General features: G+C 41.3%; 1 protein-coding gene across 1 annotated transcript; it reads left to right on the forward strand.

The window, feature by feature from the left end:
• Window positions 1–5,373: 5,373 nt before the first annotated feature.
• On the forward strand, window positions 5,374–14,621 carry fzd1 (frizzled class receptor 1). Its single transcript, XM_088006036.1, has one exon. It carries the CDS (start codon window positions 6,452–6,454, stop codon window positions 8,096–8,098), a length of 1,647 nt encoding a protein of 548 aa, XP_087862162.1. The 5' UTR covers window positions 5,374–6,451; the 3' UTR covers window positions 8,099–14,621.
• The last annotated feature ends 4,460 nt before the right edge of the window (window positions 14,622–19,081 follow it).

A 19,081-nucleotide genomic window follows, 5' to 3' on the forward strand; every position in this document is an offset into this window, starting at 1 on the left:
TCTGTACAAAGAGATTAGATGGGACATTTTTAAAGTCATCTGAACTTGACCAACATGTATTTTGTTGACTGGAAGTAATATTGGCCTTTTGGAATTCCAAAAATGGAAAAGAATCTGTGGTGGGAGCTAAAGGTTAGGAGCTAAATGTATGAATACCAGAGGAAAAAGGGGCTAGAAAATCTGTCTTTTCTGTTTATCTTCAGTGACCATTCCTTTCAGATACCAACAGACGCCTTCATGCTAACATCTTTTGCACGTTGTAATGTGACATAGATGTCTCTTCTACATTTTTAATAAGACAACTTCCCACACTTCCCTTTTCAGTATCATTTGGACATTAAAAGACGTCTTGATGGAGACTTTTCCACATGCACGACGTAAGCCAGGTGTCTAAGGAAGTCCAGCTGACTGGGTCGCGTTGTTCACTTCAATAATCCCTCAGTCTGAGTAAGCATGGGACGACAGTGGAATGGAACAACCTTTGTTAAGATAAAGAAACCTCCATCAGAACCAGGCTCATAATGAACCGCCTTGTGTTACTGTTGGTTCAGAACAACAAAAGGAAACAGAAAAACAACAAAAAACAAAAAAACAGGACCAGGAGTACTTTTTATAGGAAAGAAAAACAAAGAGAGTAAAACATTTGATAACAGGTACATTATAGACATTAGTAAAGGTACAAATATTTCTCTGAAATCTGCACATGACTCCTTACATGTAGGCTGTGTCATGTAGCTGTGATCCTTCTGACAGAGCCCAGCTGGTGTTAATGACACAGGTTAGGCTGCATCTCCTCTACATGTGGAGTCCAAGTAAAAACTAGCATTCCTCTGTTAGTATGCAGCTCTCCTCTGTCTCTGGCAGACAGATGAAGGTGTGGTTCTTCTCTTCTCTGTGCATGAACAGACTCATGCATTCTCCATCTTTTGTCTGATTTTTCTTTGGTTCTGAGTATCCTGGTGCAAAGGCTCATTACATGAAATGGCATCATGATCTTAAAGTGACAGACAGGAGCTCTCACACTGGGTTGAGCTGTGAGCAGTGCAGCCGTCCTGCACGCCTTCCTTGCTTCAGTGGAAAATTCCCAACTGGAAAATTTCAAAGGGTAGCAGGGCAACTGCTGCCTATTGGAACGCGCTGTTAAGTTTATGAGCTACCTATTACACTTCTCCCTCCTTCAACATCTCTCGTGTAAACTGTTCTGAAAATAACACAATAATATTTGTTTTAAATCACAATGTAATTTCTGATAGAGCTTGTTACTAAGTTGTGACTAAACTCATTCTAAATGTGCACACTGGTTTGTATGTAGAGTTGAAACCAAATATTTACATACACAAAATACAAAGACACGGACACATTGTTCTCTCGCCATCTGAAGTTAAATCAGATCAAGCTTCTTTTTTTTAGGTCAGTTAGAATTATCAAATTATTCTTCTTTGCTTAATGCCAGAAAACTTAGCAAGAACATTTTTAAGGCCACACCTGAAACACACTGCTTTCTGGTGTGTTTCAGGTGTGTGTTTCAAAAGAAATTAAGCCAAGATATCAGGATGAGAATCATGGAGCTGCTCTAGTCTGGTTGATCCTGGTGACAGTTTGCAGATGCTTCAAGTTGTTGTGTTCTTCTGTTCAAGCAGGATGGACATGATGGGGTTGTCCAAAAACCATATAATCACGAAGAAGACCAAAAGATTAATGTCTTTTGGTCCAAAATGTGCAGAACAAAAACCAAGATGACGTGAAGACGACAGTGTCATTATCCAAATGTGAAATGTACCGACATGGACTGAAAGGTAATTTAGGCAGGAGGAAGGCTTACTGCAAAATAAAAGCAAACTTACAGTTTGCAGACTTACTCATCATCATAAAATAGAGGAAAGAACATAGTGTGAAAATATTGAAACAACATCTAAGACATCAGCCGAGAAGCAGACTGGTCTTCAGTATACAGTTCTGTCGGGAGGAATGGGACTTTAGCAAATGCTATTTGATGAGGCGTAAGATGAAGGGGGGGTTTATTGTCTTTTCCATCCATCCATTTTCTTTACTCCCTTGTCCCTAATGGGGTCAGGAAGTTTGCTGGTGCCCATCTCCAGCTAACGTTCCGGGCAAGAGGTGGGGTACACGCTGGACAGGTTGCCAGTCTGTCACAGAGACAGACAGGACACACATGTGGGACACAACACCTAGGAACAATTTGGAGAGGCCAATTAACCTGACATGTTTTTGGACGGTGGGAGGAAACCAGAGTACCTGGAGAAAACCCACGCATGCACAGGGAGAACATGGAAACTCCATGCAGAAAGACAGGGGGCGGGAATCGAACCCAGAACCTTCTTGCTGCAAGGCAACAGCTCTACCAACCGCACCACTGTGCAACTATTATCGTCTTTTCATGTTTGACTACTAAACAAGGCTCCGATCACTAGGTGGCAGCAGAGCTCAAAATAACCAACAGGCTGCCTGTTAAACCCAGTAGAAGAAGGAGCCCAGTATACACTGGTGAAAACACAGTAGGCAGCTGATGGAGCTGGAGATGTTTGTAACAGTGAGATGAAAACAACGGCAGAGGTAAGACTAAGAGAATTATTTTTTTCATGATGAGAATAAAGTCATAATATTAGCTGGATAAAAAGTATATTACCAGAAGGAAGTCATAAAATTACTAGAAAAAAAATGTTCAGTAGAGTTAACATCTGAGATGACCAGCTCAACATGTTCATGTGATCGCCTGAGTGACTAGAGGGGCATGAAAGTATTTCTGATCCATTGCTTGACTTAAAATAAGAAACAGTGCTGCTTTTTACTGGTGTGTGTATAGAATTAATCTGGCATACAAAGTGCTGCTGCTAGAGTTCTGACCAACACCAGGAAAATGGATGAGATTACAAAAGTTTTTAAATATCTGCTCTGGCTCTCAGTGTGTAGAAGGACAGGCTTTGTATTGGCCAGTAAAGCACTACTGGTTTTGATCCAGAACACATTTCTGAGTTACCAGAAGAATATGAGAACTTGGTCTCTGTAGAACTCTTTCTTTCTTGGTTCCTGGACCAGAGCCACACCGGGTGAAGTTTCTATTCTCCTCAGCTGCGGAAAACCTGAGAGGAGCAGAAATTGTTGCTTCCTTTAAATCAGGATGGAAAACGTCCAATTAACAAACTGTAAACATTTTCATCTTTAATGTAATGTTTTTATGCTTAATTTTTAATTTCCGTAACACACTTTGGATTGCCTGGGGTGTGAATGTTGCTGTATGAATAAACTGGCCTTGCCTGGTTCCCAAGTGATGGCAGAAGAGACTGATAGCAATTGGAGCCTGCACTCCACTAATGTTGTGGTAAAGAAACCAAAAAGTGAAGCTCACTGTACCAGTCTGTCTACATTCCAACCTTTAGCTGTAGTCATGAGACACAGATCATGACTGAAGGAATGAGATCCTGGATACAGTCAGATAAAATATGGATGGATGGATTTAATATACAAAATGATAGATGGTAAAAAAGACATAGACACAAAAAGAGAGAGGAAGACAGAGAGGAAGCTGTAAAGCTGGAGAAAGTAAGACAGAAGTAAACAGGAAGTAGATGTGAAGAGAATGGCTTTTGTTTGCAGAGACTCAGTGAGTGTAGTTTTGTGCACATGTCTTATAGGGCTGGGGGTGGGGAATGTAATAATTAAAAAAACATCAAATTAATTTAGTAATTAAAATAATTTATGTGTTGACTGATATTGGCTGCATCAAACTAATAGCTTTAACATTGACTTTAGGAAAATTTGAACTGATTTACTGTAACAGTCCTGTTTCTACAGAACATTATGTTGTCTTATTTTGGAACTCACTGATAGAAAGTATCTTCTAGCATTTTTCCGTATGATCTTTCTGTTACACACTTGTTCTTGTACATTAATTTTGACTAACTTGAGGAACTTTTATTTATTTCTCCAAATGTTTCCTTTATTTATTCATGCTCATCTTGTTCAAGTTGTATATGTTTTATGTATTGCTAACATGTAACAGTGGCTTATGTAATGCATCGGCTCAATGAAGCTGACCAAAAACTGCATGCGCCATAAACAACCTCATAGGGATTACAGGGCCATGAAATCTTAACAAAATGTCTTAAACATTCCTTTCTCTGACTAATTGTTTAGTATTTGGAAGAATAGTCAACACAGACTGAATGGCTTCATTCTAAAACAGTTCAGAAAATCGATGTCATGGTTCACAACTCTGCCTCCTGTTGGGAGAAATTGAGCTCAATGAGAGAAATCCCAGAAGGAGAACAGACTGAGATGAGAATACAGCAACAGACAGGCTTGTTTTGCAGTAAAATATATATATATATATATATACAAAAAAAATTCCCTTCTCACCCTCCGCGGGTGGTCTCTTTCATCCTCTGAGCTCGGGTCCTCTACCAGAGGCCTGGGAGCTTGAGGGTTCTGCGCAGTATCTTGGCTGTGCCTAGAACTGCACATTTCTGGACTGAGATGTCTGATGTTGTTCCTGGGATCTGTTTTAGCCACTGCTCCAGTTTGGGGGTGACTGCCCCGAGGGCCCCGATGACCACAGGCACCACTGTGGTCTTCACCTTCCAGGTCTTTTCCAGTTCCTCTCTGAGGCCCTGGTATTTCTCCAGTTTCTCGTGCTCCTTTTTCCTGATGTTGTAGTCACTTGGTATTACATCCACCACAACGGCTTTCCTCTGTTCTTTATCCACCACCACCATGTCCGGTTGGTTCTCCATTACCATCTTGTCTGTCTGGATCTGGAAGTCCCACAGGATCTTAGCTCGGTCATTCTCCACCACCTTTGGGGGTGTTCCCCACTTTGACCTCGGGGCTTCCAGTCCATATTCTGCACAGATGTTCCTGTACACTATGCCCGCCACTTGGTTATGTCGTTCCATGTACGCTTTCCCTGCCAGCATCTTGCACCCTGCTGTTATGTGCTGGACTGTCTCAGGGGCCTCCTTGCACAACCTACACCTTGGGTCTTGTCTGGTGTGGTAGATCTGAGCCTCTATTGCTCTGGTGTTTAGGGCCTGTTCCTGTGCAGCCAGGATGAGGGCCTCTGTGCTGTCCTTGAGTCCAGCTTTCTCCAGCCATTGGTAGGATTTCCTGATATCAGCCACTTCAGTTATTTGTCGGTGGTACATCCCATGTAGGGGCTTGTCCTCCCATGATGGTACCTCCAGCACCTCGTCCTCTGTTCCCCATTGCCTGAGACATTCGCTGAGCACATCGTCCGTTGAGGCTTTGTCCTTGATGTATTTATGGATCTTGGATGTTTCATCCTGGACAGTGGCTCTCACAATCACTAGTCCTCTGCCTCCTTCCTTACGGCTTGTGTACAGTCTCAGGGTGCTGGATTTGGGATGGAACCCTCCATGCATGGTTAGTAGCTTCCGAGTCTTAACATCCGTGGCCTTCATCTCTTCCATTGGCCAGCTAATTATTCCGGCAGGGTATCTGATTACTGGTAAGGCATAGCTGTTTATTGGACGGATCTTGTTCTTGCCATTGAGCTGGCTTCTCAGCCTTATTCGTTGGAGGTATTTGGCTGTGGCTCCTTTCCTTGTGACCTCATCGAGGTTACCACTTGCTTGTGGTATTCCCAGTCAGAGGGGCTACATGCAAAGAATATATATATATATATATTTTTTTTTTTTTTTTTTTTTTGAGCTGTACAGAAGAAACAGCTGCATCTACAGCCATGGTGGTCAAAGCATCAGCGGCTTCTTTTGGAATGCAATTACATTTGCAAACTTTTTATTATTATTTTGTGTGTGTGCTCTAGGGAAAGAAAAATGCACAAAAATTATAATTTCTACTTACTCATTGACCACATAAAAATATATATTTTATGAAACTGTATATTTTTCAATTTTATATGTTGTATTTTAAAATGAAGCTCAAATAAGTACTTCTGTTACTGCTTTCTGATGAGAACATCCTTAATAAAAGAGAACCATCAAATCTAGCAGGACTTCGGTGTAAAACAGCTTTTATTTTGAAGGGGCTCGGTGGATGTTGGACATGCATTGACGTGCATTTGGCTCTAACCAGACGGAGGCAGAAAGAGAGAGAGAGAGAGAGAGAGAGAGAGAGAGAGAGAGAGAGAGAGAGCAGAGGGTTTGATCGGCGCTCTGACTCTGTTGTGCAGACGGAATACTGAGGCTCCTGCGTTGGAAGGGAAACCTCTTCATTCGGCTCCAAAGAGGATTTTAAATGAAGGTTTCGGGTTTGCTGCTGAGGATCGCGGATCTTTGTTCCGTTTATCTCCCCCGCCGCGGGATGAGAAGCTGAGGGACGGGGACAGGAGCACCGCGGGGAGACGCTGCGTTCAGCTCGGCAACAAAGAAGCGCTCAGGGAAGCTGCTGAGGCTGAGGGAACGTCAAGTTATTCCCAACAAACAGAAAGTCGTGCCGCGGATCCTTCTTCGCAATGCTGCTCCACGGACTGCTCCGCACGGCGGTCTCTCTGCTGCCCTTCATCCTGCCCGCCTCCTTCAGGGTCAACGCTCAGTACGGAGACCGAGGAATGTCTATCCCGGAACACGGATTCTGCCAGCCGATCTCCATCCCGCTGTGCACAGACATAGCCTACAACGAGACCATCATGCCGAACCTGCTGGGCCACACGAACCAGGAAGATGCGGGACTGGAGGTCCACCAGTTCTACCCCCTGGTGAAAGTGCAGTGCTCCCCGGATTTAAAGTTCTTCCTCTGCTCCATGTACGCACCCGTGTGCACGGTGCTGGAGCAGGCGCTGCCCCCGTGCCGCTCTCTGTGTGAGCGCGCGCGGCAGGGCTGCGAGGCGCTCATGAACAAGTTCGGCTTTCAGTGGCCCGACAGCCTCGCGTGCGAGAAGTTCCCGGTGCACGGCGCGGGCGAGCTGTGCGTGGGCCAGAACATGTCGGACCGCGCGGAGCCGGAGGGGCCCGGGCACTACCCCACCGCGCGCTCTCCGCCCGAGCCCACACACGGTCAGTTCAGGTGCCCTGGGCCCCTCGTAGTCCCCCCCTACCTGAACTACCGCTTCCTGGGGCAGGAGAACTGCGGCGCCCCGTGCGAGCTGAAGAAGTCTCATGGGATAATGTACTTCAGCGAGGAGGAACTGAAATTTGCTCGAATTTGGATCGGAATCTGGTCGATCCTGTGCTGTGCCTCCACTCTGTTCACGGTGCTGACCTACCTGGTGGATATGAAGCGCTTCAGCTACCCAGAGCGGCCCATAGTCTTCCTCTCTGGCTGCTACACCATGGTGTCCATCGCCTATATTGCTGGATTCCTACTGGAAGACAAGGTGGTTTGCAATGATCGCTTTGAGAAAGAGATGAGGACTGTGGTGCAGGGCACCAAGAAGGAGGGCTGCACCATCCTCTTCATGATGCTCTACTTCTTCAGCATGGCCAGCTCCATCTGGTGGGTCATCCTGGCCCTCACCTGGTTCCTGGCGGCCGGGATGAAGTGGGGCCACGAAGCTATCGAGGCTAACTCCCAGTACTTCCACCTTGCAGCCTGGGCCGTTCCCGCCATAAAGACCATCACCATCCTGGCAGTTGGCCAGGTGGACGGAGACGTGCTGAGCGGGGTCTGTTTCGTGGGCATCAACAGCGTGGACGCCCTGCGAGGCTTCGTCCTGGCGCCTCTCTTCGTCTATCTGTTCATCGGGACTTCCTTCCTCCTGGCCGGATTCGTGTCCCTCTTCCGCATCCGGACTATCATGAAACACGACGGCACCAAGACAGAGAAGCTGGAGAAGCTGATGGTGCGGATAGGGATCTTCAGCGTGCTCTACACCGTGCCGGCCACCATCGTCATCGCCTGCTACTTCTACGAGCAGGCCTTCCGCGAGCAGTGGGAGAGGACATGGGTCAGCCAGTCATGTAAGACGTACGCCGTGCCGTGCCCCATCCAGAACCACCCCAACATGAGCCCGGACTTCACCGTCTTCATGATCAAGTATCTCATGACTCTCATAGTGGGAATCACTTCCGGCTTCTGGATCTGGTCTGGGAAGACCCTGAACTCATGGCGGAGGTTTTACACAAGACTGGCCAACAGCAAGCAGGGCGAAACCACAGTGTGACGGGCTTTTCACAAACTCTCTCCTGTTTTTTGGACCCGCCAAAGACCTTCGCTCTGTTTTATTGTACATACACATTTGTGAGATTTTTTTAAAAGTATATATTTGTATTTAAAGGCTGAAAAAAATAGTCCATCTTTTTTTCATCTTTGGATATGTTGGAGAAACATCACAAAAAGCCAGCTAACCATAGCGAATCCTGGTGTCTGTCTCATGACCCGATTTACTGTGGACACCCATGGGAGTACTTCACACAGAGTGTTTGTGTCTGTAGGTCGGTGGAGTACTTGTGAGCGAGTGCAGGGTCTATTCTAAGAAGAGTCCCGTGAAACCCAAGTGCTTCCTCGTGGCCTCCTCTTATCCTGATTAACCAGCTGCACTTTGTGTCTGAGGAAGCAGCTTATGCTTTCTGAGGCCTCGCGTTGGCCGCCTGGGACAAGAAACGCGGTGCGGTGTATGACTCCTATTTTTTTTATCAGGAGTCACTGAGACAGATGGTTATGGACAGTGTATTTTATGGGCCCTTGCAGATGTAACATTCCTCTGTTAAAGTAAGTAAAAAAAGAAAAAAAAAAAAAAAGAAGAAGTTCTTATTGCCGTGCAAATGGAAAATAAGGTTTCTGCTGCAGAGCTCCGGCTCTGAATCAAGACGGTTTTCACTGTCATTTCTTTTCTTTTCTTCTTCTTTTTTTTTTTTTTTTTGCATATATGGGAATCCTTAGTGCCAAATGCCTTCCTCCACAGAGATACAGCAAACCTGAGCAAAATAATCTTCAGAGCACATTCAAATAAAACAAGGGGATTTGGGATTGGAAATAGTTTCGGACACATTTAGCCACATATTTAGGAGATCTAAGGTAAAAATAGAATAATTTTAAATTTTGCTTTTTAGACACCTTGGGATTTTAGATGTCACTACAAGGAACTTATAAAAAATGTTAAAGGATTAAAATCATGTGACTCGTAGGCAAATTGTGGCCATTGATAAATTGCCCTAGAAATTATTATGATAAACAATAATGTTGTTTTGAGACCATTTTCAAGTAATAGAATGATAATGGCAAAAATAATGCAAGGTTGCCCTCTCAAAGATCAATAAACTTTAATTTAGTAAAGAACACTTAATACTGGAACTGGAAGATATTTGAAATATTCTCCCCCAAAAGCCTCCAACCAAAACCAAGAAACAAAATGGAAATAAAAACCACCCACCACCGAGACCATGAATGAAACGGATTATGAGGAGAATTGCTCTGTAAAAAACATTAATTATCAGAATGGAAATTATCCAGCTGATTTTAATTGATCATGTGGTCAACTGATTTATTGCTTACTGTGAGAGGCTAGTAACTGATCAATTTAATAAGCTGCTGGTCATTTAATAACTTCATCTTTTGCAACCTTTGTTGTGGAACTTTTTCAACTGGTGATAAATCGGGCCGGCAAAGGAAATGTGGTGGAGCGGTTCTAATTAAAACGATCTGCAAAAAGTTATTTAGTTTTGGTCAGGAGTCATGATGTGACCAATTTTATTGAGTCAACTGACTCAAATGGGGTTAGCAACCAAAATAAATGGGAATACAGAAATACAGAGCTGGAAGCGATTAATAGGATTAATCAGGTTAATGACGATGAATCGACTATTGAAATAGTGATCAACTAATTTAGTAATCAATTAATCGTTCAAGTAGAGTGTACAGACTCATAGACCATTTCCTAAATGAATAACATATTCAGAGCAGTAAACAGCACAAAATAATCTATATTTTGGATTTCAGATTAAAACCATTTCTGTCTCAGTATGTTTGACACAGAACTCAAGTTGCAGTTTCAGGTTAAAAAACAAAGAAAAAACATTTTCAACCAACTCTTGCTGTCCAATTATTAATCTTAATAAATAACACCAGATCGGCCCTGCGCTGTATGGATGTTCAGTCCAGCTGAAAGGCCTGAACTTTCCACTTGTTGATGTTTGAAATTCATCCTTTGCTCCAAATGATCAAGTATTCACTAAAGGAATGCTGTTATTGCATTTTATGCAGTAAGTGTTTATTTTCTTATTTCTAAAATTTATAATTGAATTAAAAAGATAAAATCTGCAGAATGGGCCCGTTTTCATCTGATTAATCGATTATTTGGCTGAATAATCGATAGAATATTCAATTACTAAAATAACTGTTAGTTACAACCCTAAAGTAAAGATTTCAGAGGAGGATATTCGATTCAACAAAGGTACATGTGTGATTTGAGAGTTTTTTGACTATATATCTCCATAACAGTTAACCTGTAAAACAGTTATCAAGTACAAAATGGCGTTAATAAGTGATTGTGTTGGTCCAAAATAAGGGTTGAAACTGGTGATGGTGTGAAATGACCCACGTTAATTAATAATTTAATATAATAAAACCTGATCATTCACAGATTCACATCTATTTCTCCACAGCTCAGAATTAGAGTATTAATATATTTTGATGAAATTAAATGAAGAAGCAGCAGATGCTTTAAATTTCTCTGCAAAACTCATTTAAAGAGTAAAAGTAGCTGGTTTTACTCACAGGTGAGAAATGATCAAATATCTGTCAAACTTTGGAGATTTTTGACAGTTGTACAAATAATTAACAGAACATCTAAAGAAAAATAATATGGAGTGGTTTCATAATAACTATTTTTAGAGCAAAAAAAAAAAGTAAACCATTAAGTTTTTGGATCTTAGAGCTTTTATTGCAGTCTTTCTGGGTCTTTATTTGACATAAAAACAAATGTAGCTAAAAATGATAGAAAAATGTTAGATGTGCTAGATGCAATTTTAATTTGTAAGGAGGTAAATCCAAGCAGAATTATTGATGCAGCTGGCCTTGCAGGATGTAATCTGCGTTATTTTATGGGTAACGAGGCTCTGAGAACGTTCTGGGTCAAAGTGAAAGGCTGTGGGCGCCACATGATGATGCATTAGAGGGACATAAACACCAGGACTCTTCATTTTTATCCACCATGGAAAATAATATTCTGACAGTTTATTGAGATGTGTGTTGTCCATAGGATAGTGGGTCTCTGAGGGTAAACAGGATGCTGTAATGGAGGGATCAGGGTGGGGCTGGGGGTGGAGGTGAGGGTGGGGGAGATCCATGAATATGTAACCTTGTTTTTTACTTGGAAGCTGAATGTTTGAGTTGGTGTTCAAAGGTCTGTCGGTGAGGTGCAGATTGTGGAGAACATGGCTGCAATGCAGGACTGAAACGCAGCCAGCAGCTTGCATGTCTTCCACTGTAGAAAGGAAGCGTTGTGTTGAAATGCAGAGTGGCCACTCACACACACACACGCACACACACACACACACATGTTTATCTGGCTATCTTTGTGGGGACTTTCCATTGATTTCCATTCATTTCTACAGTCTAAACCTTACCTTTACCCTTTTCCTAACCCTAACCATCACATACCTAACCCTAACCCTATCCAAAACTCAATTCATACCTTAGCCCTAAATCTGACCCCTGACCCAAAAACAGGGTTTCCCCTTGTGGGGACCAGGCTCCGGTCCCCACGAGGAGTAATTGGTTCCCACAACGTAGTATATGTCAGGAAAATCGTCCCCACAAGGTATTACAAACAAACGCACACACACACACACACACACACACACACACACACACACACACACACACACACACACACACACACACAAGCACACACACACAGACTGCGTATCCTTGTCAGATTCTCTTCCACACGGTGCTTCCGATTCCTAAGAACTCTTTTTTTGTCTTGACGTATCTACAGTTGTCATGGCTTTGAAGTAATTTTCATTACCTTTGCTATGAAGAGAACATTTTATATTTATAGAAAAAAAATCTTATATAAGCACACACTACATTGATTTCTTTATAAATAAAAAACAAACTCACCAGTTCAACTTTTGAGCTATTTGTCTAATGTCTTTTCTTCTGTTAGAGAAGTACAGCAATCGGCCTTATATGTCTGTTATGCTCTGAAGATTCCTTCAGATGAAGCTAATATGTGGCTTGGACGAGCTGATTTCAGTGAGCATTCTTGGTATTTTCTCTCTGAGCAGCTGCAGAGGAATGGCGAGGAAAAGGAAATTCTTTACATGAAAGATGTGCTGCTGAACTTTCAACTATGCAGACAGTAAAGATTGGAATTTATTATTTTTTAAGGGGGGCTTGCTTTTTAACCCAAATTCCTTTTTGTTTCCAGAAGTTGGTTTGAGAGGAAATCAAGTGAAAAACACGCTCCATTTCATACAGCGAAACAGCCTGGCTTAGAGTTACACAGATAGTACGACGGTGTAGACATTGTTCTATCTACATTGTCATACAATCTGTGTAACAGACTGTATGACAGCATAAGCTCACCTATCAACAATCTTTGCTGCTTCAAACACCACCAGGCTGAGCCTTATCGTAAAGGTGATTAATTGGTTCCTATAGAAGGAGTTTAGTGTTTGACAGGAAACCTAACAACCTTTAAACTTTTCTTAGATCTACATTCGGTCAGTGTAGGGGCTCTGCAGCTGCAGTGGCTCTCTGTGACCTAATTCTAACAACTTTGGATTAAAAATGAACATGAACAAATGTTTTCAAATGCAGACACTGTAACATTCATGTTTTAGCAGTTTATCTATTTAGAAAGAATGGAATTTTGACAAGTAATATTTTACATAATTTTTTGTAAACATCAATATTACAAAGGTATCAAAGTGTTTCAAAGTTTTAAGTTGTCCTTTTTGAAAATGTCTTTTTTTTTTTAAAGACAACTTTCAAAAAACTCATTGTGAGTACATTGAGCAGTACTCGCTGCTCAATGTACCAATGGTGGATCAGCTGACGCTTAGCAAAGAGGAAGTGAGAGGGGATGACCACAAGACTGATTGACAGCAGTAAGCCCCTCCTCCTGGCTCTAATTGGTTGTTTTGGACTTAGTGGTGTATTTCTGCAGTTAATACTGGGAGCACTGGGAGAAGGCAGAGGAGTTAGATTTTATTCATAGATTATCGGTCTAATAAAAATTATAATTTTAATAAATATGTAAAAAGCTTTTTTTTTAACTAAAAGTTACATACTGCAGCTTTAACACACATCACTTAAACACTGAGGCAGCTACTAATCGAATGTAACCGGCTTATAAAGTTTGTTTCTATTTCAATTGAAATAGCAAATTATAAGGAGCCATAGGAGTTTACTTTGTTGGTTTCTTGACCTTAAACCACTTAAAGCTGCAGTATGTAACCCTGATACAGAATATGGTTTTTATGTATTTGTTAAAACTGTACCATGTTGTGACAGAACAACATGAAACAAGTAATCTCTGAAAAGATCAATTTCCTCCTCCCCTCTGAACTGCTGCAGTCTGAAGAAATGCATTTCTTTGGCAAGAAATTTAAAATCTCTTTAAATGTATATGACTGAAAAGAAAACATTTTGTTGCAATTACCACATTGCTTTTCCATATATCAACCAGACTTAACATTTAGAGATTTACCAGCTCTTATCACTCAGCTGTTATCCAAAATTTTATTGTCACCGTGTTCCAGAAGACACAGAAACTTATGACTGTAAATTGAAGCTGTGGTTGACAGAAACAAAAGGAATACCCAACAACTCAGAAACTTTCAGATTAATCTCAGACATTTTTTCCTGACTTTGAAAAGTCTAAAGTTTGCAAGAAAAAAAGTCATCGCACATCTTTGACTTTTGGAACTAAGAAGCTTCCACGTGTTTTCAAGAATGTCTTTGTTTTTCGGCAAAAACGTACTCCTGTTTTTTTTTTTCGTCTACAATGGTCCTAATACGCCATTGGAGGGATGTCCTTTGTGTGTAACTTATGTCAATAAATTAAAGATGAACAACAAAGGTGATACACCTTATGCCTCCCAAAGCTCTGGAATGTGACTTGCTCCAGAGAAGACCTTATGTGTTGCCACAGTAGAGCCTCAGGGTTAAAAACAGCCTCCAGCCTGCTAAAGCCGCCATGTTGAGGCATCAGCTGCCACAGCCATTGTTCCTGCTCTCTTCAACTGTTTCACAGCTTTTACATCACCACTACCCCAACAACTCCTGACATGGACTGTCACAAACATAGACATCTGACAACTGTGAAGACTGACCTTGGGGGGTGGGATGTGGAACATATGTTTCACACAACAACACTGACTGAGTCAGTTGCTTTGTAAATAGAAATGTGAGGCTAACATGTGGCCATCTGGAACAGACTGTTTCTCTGTGATTGTGACAGCAGCACAGTATAGTTGTTAAACGTTGAACCCTGAAGCAGATCAACACTCCTGTGCTCATCGCAGCAGAATCCTTACATCTGGTTCTACTCTTTGATCAGAATATGGTCACATGTTCTGTTGTTTTACAAATGTCCTGCTTTATATGCAGCTGAAAAAATATGTCTGTCTTCTGTGTAGAAAACTTCACAATCTGACAAAAGGAAGTGAGAGATTTAACTTATTTTCAAGAACTTTTTCAAGATCAAATAAAATGTCTGATTTTTTATATTAAAAGACTCTTTTTACACACATTGCATTTACCATTATAGAAGTATAATTGGAACATTGGTAAGATAATGATCTTAAACCTTATTTTGATTTAGTATGTCTCCACACATGGTAGAAAACATGCTAGTCTTCACATGCTTGTCTGATAGTCTAGTAGACTATCAATCAATCAATCAATCAAGTTTATTTGTATAGCACATTTCAGCAACAAGGCAGTTCAAAGTGTTTTACAGTACATCATAAAAATATAAAATCATATAGCACACAATCAGCAAATGAAGCATTATATTTGGACAGGTGCCATCTTTACTCATTAGAATGTTGATTAATGTTTCACTGTTTGTTTCAAAACTCAGCAGGTGGGTTTTTAGTCTATATTTAAAGGAACTCGATGTAGACTCGGTTTGACTATGGACCAACATTTGTTATATTTTCAGCTGGTGTGGTTGTCTTTCACACTGCACTGTGTTTAATGAACCAAACCTTTTGAAAAACCTGTTTTCCCCTTACCTGTAGGGGCGCTGCACCAAGAATCATTTAGGGAATTGACTGCGCTGCAGTCCACTTCCTGCTTTTGGAGCGGTCTCCAGTGTACTTGGCATTCACATGTGCATTCTAACCGTACCTGAGTCCACTTGGTAGGTTGGTAGGTGAACCAGAGTTCACTTTCTTGGTCCACGTCAGAGCTCGATTGTCCATTCACACCTCCACACGTGGCTTTGTAGACAAACAAACTGGAGTTGAATTAAAACAGACTTAATGGAGCTGGTGGGAATTCTCCCTTATTCTACTCTAACATAACATGGGAGCTAGCTGACACAAACAGTTCAGTAGTAACAGTGAAACCACATCATATCCCCCAATATTGGAAAAGTCTAGACTGAAAAAAAAACTCGTATCTAAGCAACAATTGAATTTTAGTTTTTTTGTTTTGTTTTCCTCAATAGGTTGCTTACTTAGAAAAACATGTTTGATGTGCATTATTAGTCATTTTTGGTCCTGCGGCTTGAATCTGGTTTAAAAAAGTTTTAAAACACATTTTACGTTACATTTCACTGTAACTTTGCTGACCCCCCCCAAAATTGGTCTTAAGAAATTTTCCTGTTTAACCCCGTCCCGTCCCCCCCGTAGATGGGATCTACACCCTTGTTCTCAGAGTGCCTTCACCATGACTGTCAGGAGACATTTAAGTTATTATAATGAAAATGGGTAACACTTTATTTGACGGGGGTTGAATAAGACTGTCATGACGCTGTCATAAACATGACATAACACCTGTCATGAACATCAATAAGTCTTTATGAATAGTTATGACTGTTGTCATAAAGCGTCATTCGGTAAATTATGACACTTTTAATACAAAGTTGACATTATTCAAAATGTCTTTGTTATGACATCTTGACATTAACCAAGAAATCATTACTGATATAAATTTGTTATAAAAGTATTACTGACTGCACTTTAAAAATTAGGTAACTCTATGTTATTAAAGGTAAAGTTTAAACAGTAATGATTTCTTGGTTAATATCAAGTTGTCATAACAAAGACATTTTGAATAATGTCAACTTTGTATTGAAAGTGTCATAATTTACCGAATGACGCTTTATGATAACAGTCATAAATATTCATGAAGGCTTATTGATGTTCATGACAGGTGTTATGTCATGTTTATGACAGTGTTATGACAGTCTTATTCACCCCCCTTCAAATAAAGTGTTACCTGAGAATGTTGTGATTCTGGCCTGTCTGCCTGCTCTGTTTCCCTCCTCTGCCCTCACCGCTGCAATCAGCTCATCTGGACCACCTGCACACTACACTGCAATGCAATCAGGCTTATTCCATTCACCTGCTCACCAACTGTTATATTCAGCCTCAGACTGGCAGACAGTGCCAGATTTTTGAAAGCCCTTGGGTGTGAGTAGATATCCAGCGTTACCTCTTTTTGCCTGACCACAATCTTGACCATGTTTTGCCTTTTGGATCTCCCTGCTTTGCCTGGCCTATGTCGGATACTCTACTCATTTCTGTTCCCTGGACATGACCATGTTTCAACCTCTTGACTTTCACCTTCTGCCTCGCCCCTTGGAAATGTCTGCTAGGATTGCCTTCAAGAGCCTGACCTGCTTCTGTGCCCAGACCTTGGACTCCAGCCTGACCCCCCAGATAAACTTATCTGTCTCTTTAGTTCTGACCCTGCCTCAGCCTGTCAACATCTGAGCTCAGTTTTCTCCTGAATTTTTCCCCCCAGCTGTGATGACCAACCCCTGGAGGTGGTTGGTCAAAACAGCTTCCCTGAGGAACCAAGGACCTACCTCAGCTTCCTTTAAACTTCCTGAGAAGGTTAGTGGCTTTCTTATTTGAACATTTGACACTAAGTTACTAGCCACTATCCTGTTTCTCCATTCTCAGTGGTTCCTGGTCCCTCTGGTCATCCAATATACCCCATTCTAAATAAACCATTCATTTCTTCAAACTGTGTGCTGGCTGAAATTTTGGGTCTTCTGTTGTGAGCATTACAGAGAACAATAAATCAGGAGCTTATTTTCTTGGCTCATCACAGCAGAGTGGTGCAGCGCCCATGTTACTGGTGAACTCCCAATCCATCCGTTTGTCCCCATTCTACCCTAAAATCAGTCGTGAACAAGACGCTTAAACTCATCACCTTGAGGGACTGATGCCCAACCAAGATGGAGCAATCCATGTTTTATTCCATCAGGAACCACAGCCTTGTATTTACAGAAGCTGACTCGCAACAAAACTGCTTTCCTCTTAGCTGTGGATTTCTTCCACATGCTGAAGGTCATGGACCGAAGACGTCAACAGAACCAAATCATTCGTGAGGAGCAAAGATGGGATGCTGAGGTTCCCAAACCAAACGGTTCACACTGAACTGTGACATCATTTATTTGGGTTTTATTTTAATTCACTTTTACTGTTTTTGGTAGATTATTAGTATTTCATTTTAACTTAGTAGCTCAATTGAGTATTACTGTCATAGTGAGTTGGTCAACTGAAGCATTTCAAGTAGAAGGGTGAATTACTTTTGTTAAACTTTTTTATTTTGGAGAGAACTTATATATTTATGCTGTTCAAGAATATCAGTGCTGAACTTAATCCTTCATCTACTGTATTTAATACCTAATCCTCAGGCAGGTATTCATAAACAACTGAGACTGACAATTATTTGACCATTCCCTGATAATCAAGCTGTGCCTCGATTTGGTCATTTTGATCTAAATTCATTCTGTCGTCTTTCAGCATTTGTTCATGAATTGCCAAACCTATTGTTGCAAGATGATTTCCACAATCTGATAGACCTGTTGAATTTTATAAGGTCGAGTGGATAAATGTTTCTAAGATTCTTCATGGTGATAGACTGACTGTTGCCCCTGGAAACCACTGTTTTTCTGTTCCTTCTACTTTTACATTTTTACAGTGATTTACATGGCAGAGCATCATCTTATTAGGCACTTTAGAGAGAGATCAGTTGTTCCATGAAGTGGTGTTGTTCAGCCAAATAAAATCCAATGAGTAATTATCTCATTATAGATCCGGATAGAATTCACATGACCCCTGCAGTAGAAAAATGTCATCATGGAGGGAATTTGCACATTAAGACAAAATCCGATTTTCAGGGAATCTTCAGGACACAAACAGCTCAGAGACAGAAAACAAACCTTATCTTGTGGAAAGCATGTGTAGAGTGTTTTTTTCCCCAACATATGTCATTCTTCCTGTTTCAGTGAGAATCACCTCAGGCTGCACTTTATTAAAGTCTCTAAACCAAACTAGTCTAGCAACCTAAACCAGATTACAGCACAGAGTATGACTCTCTCCATGAATTTCTGTTTTCACCTGAACTAACCTTGCCACCAGTAGAGAAGTAAAAGTCTAAAAGAAAAGGAAAGAGGCTTCTGTCGTCTGAAAGAAGAGCGCCATGTCTGAGCCTGCCCCTGTGTACACAGATTTCCATGTCTGTCATTACTTTGTGTACAGCCAGAACTGAAACAGAAACATTCCCGCTCCGTTTCTACATGTATGACAAGGTCGGCTTGCTTCCGTTGTGAACCAACAATCCCACATATGCAGAAGTAGCTGTTTATTTATTTAGATTTCTTCCAAGACATATGAACAAATCTGTTATGGGAGTAACTGATTTTATTATAGCCTTCTGAAATCTAATGAAATAGAAACAGAGATTGTCTAAAGATTTCCATCTCTAGAGGTTTACCATGAGGACCCGCTTGCTAATTAGGCTAATTCTCTTCTCACAGACTTCCATGTTTATCAAAGTAGTATCCAGCAGCACAAGAGGAGGGTTTGCTTTCTATATGATGCATAAGGACGAGTCACTAACCTGGTGAAAACCTTTGTTCCATGCTTTGCTTCATCCAGAAGGTCTAGGCTGACATGTTCTGCCTTTGAGAATATTTATGATTCTCATATGGCCAAAAATAAAAATAAGT

The sequence above is a fragment of the Poecilia mexicana genome, unplaced genomic scaffold (assembly GCF_051168715.1).
Source record: "Poecilia mexicana isolate PSO_F unplaced genomic scaffold, ASM5116871v1 scaffold_6, whole genome shotgun sequence".
NCBI classification, from domain to species: Eukaryota; Metazoa; Chordata; class Actinopteri; order Cyprinodontiformes; family Poeciliidae; genus Poecilia; species Poecilia mexicana.

What these genes read in the sequence shown, in the direction of transcription:
- fzd1 (XM_088006036.1), top strand. Translation starts at nt 6,452, where the DNA reads ATGCTGCTCCACGGACTGCTCCGCACGGCGGTCTCTCTGCTGCCCTTC.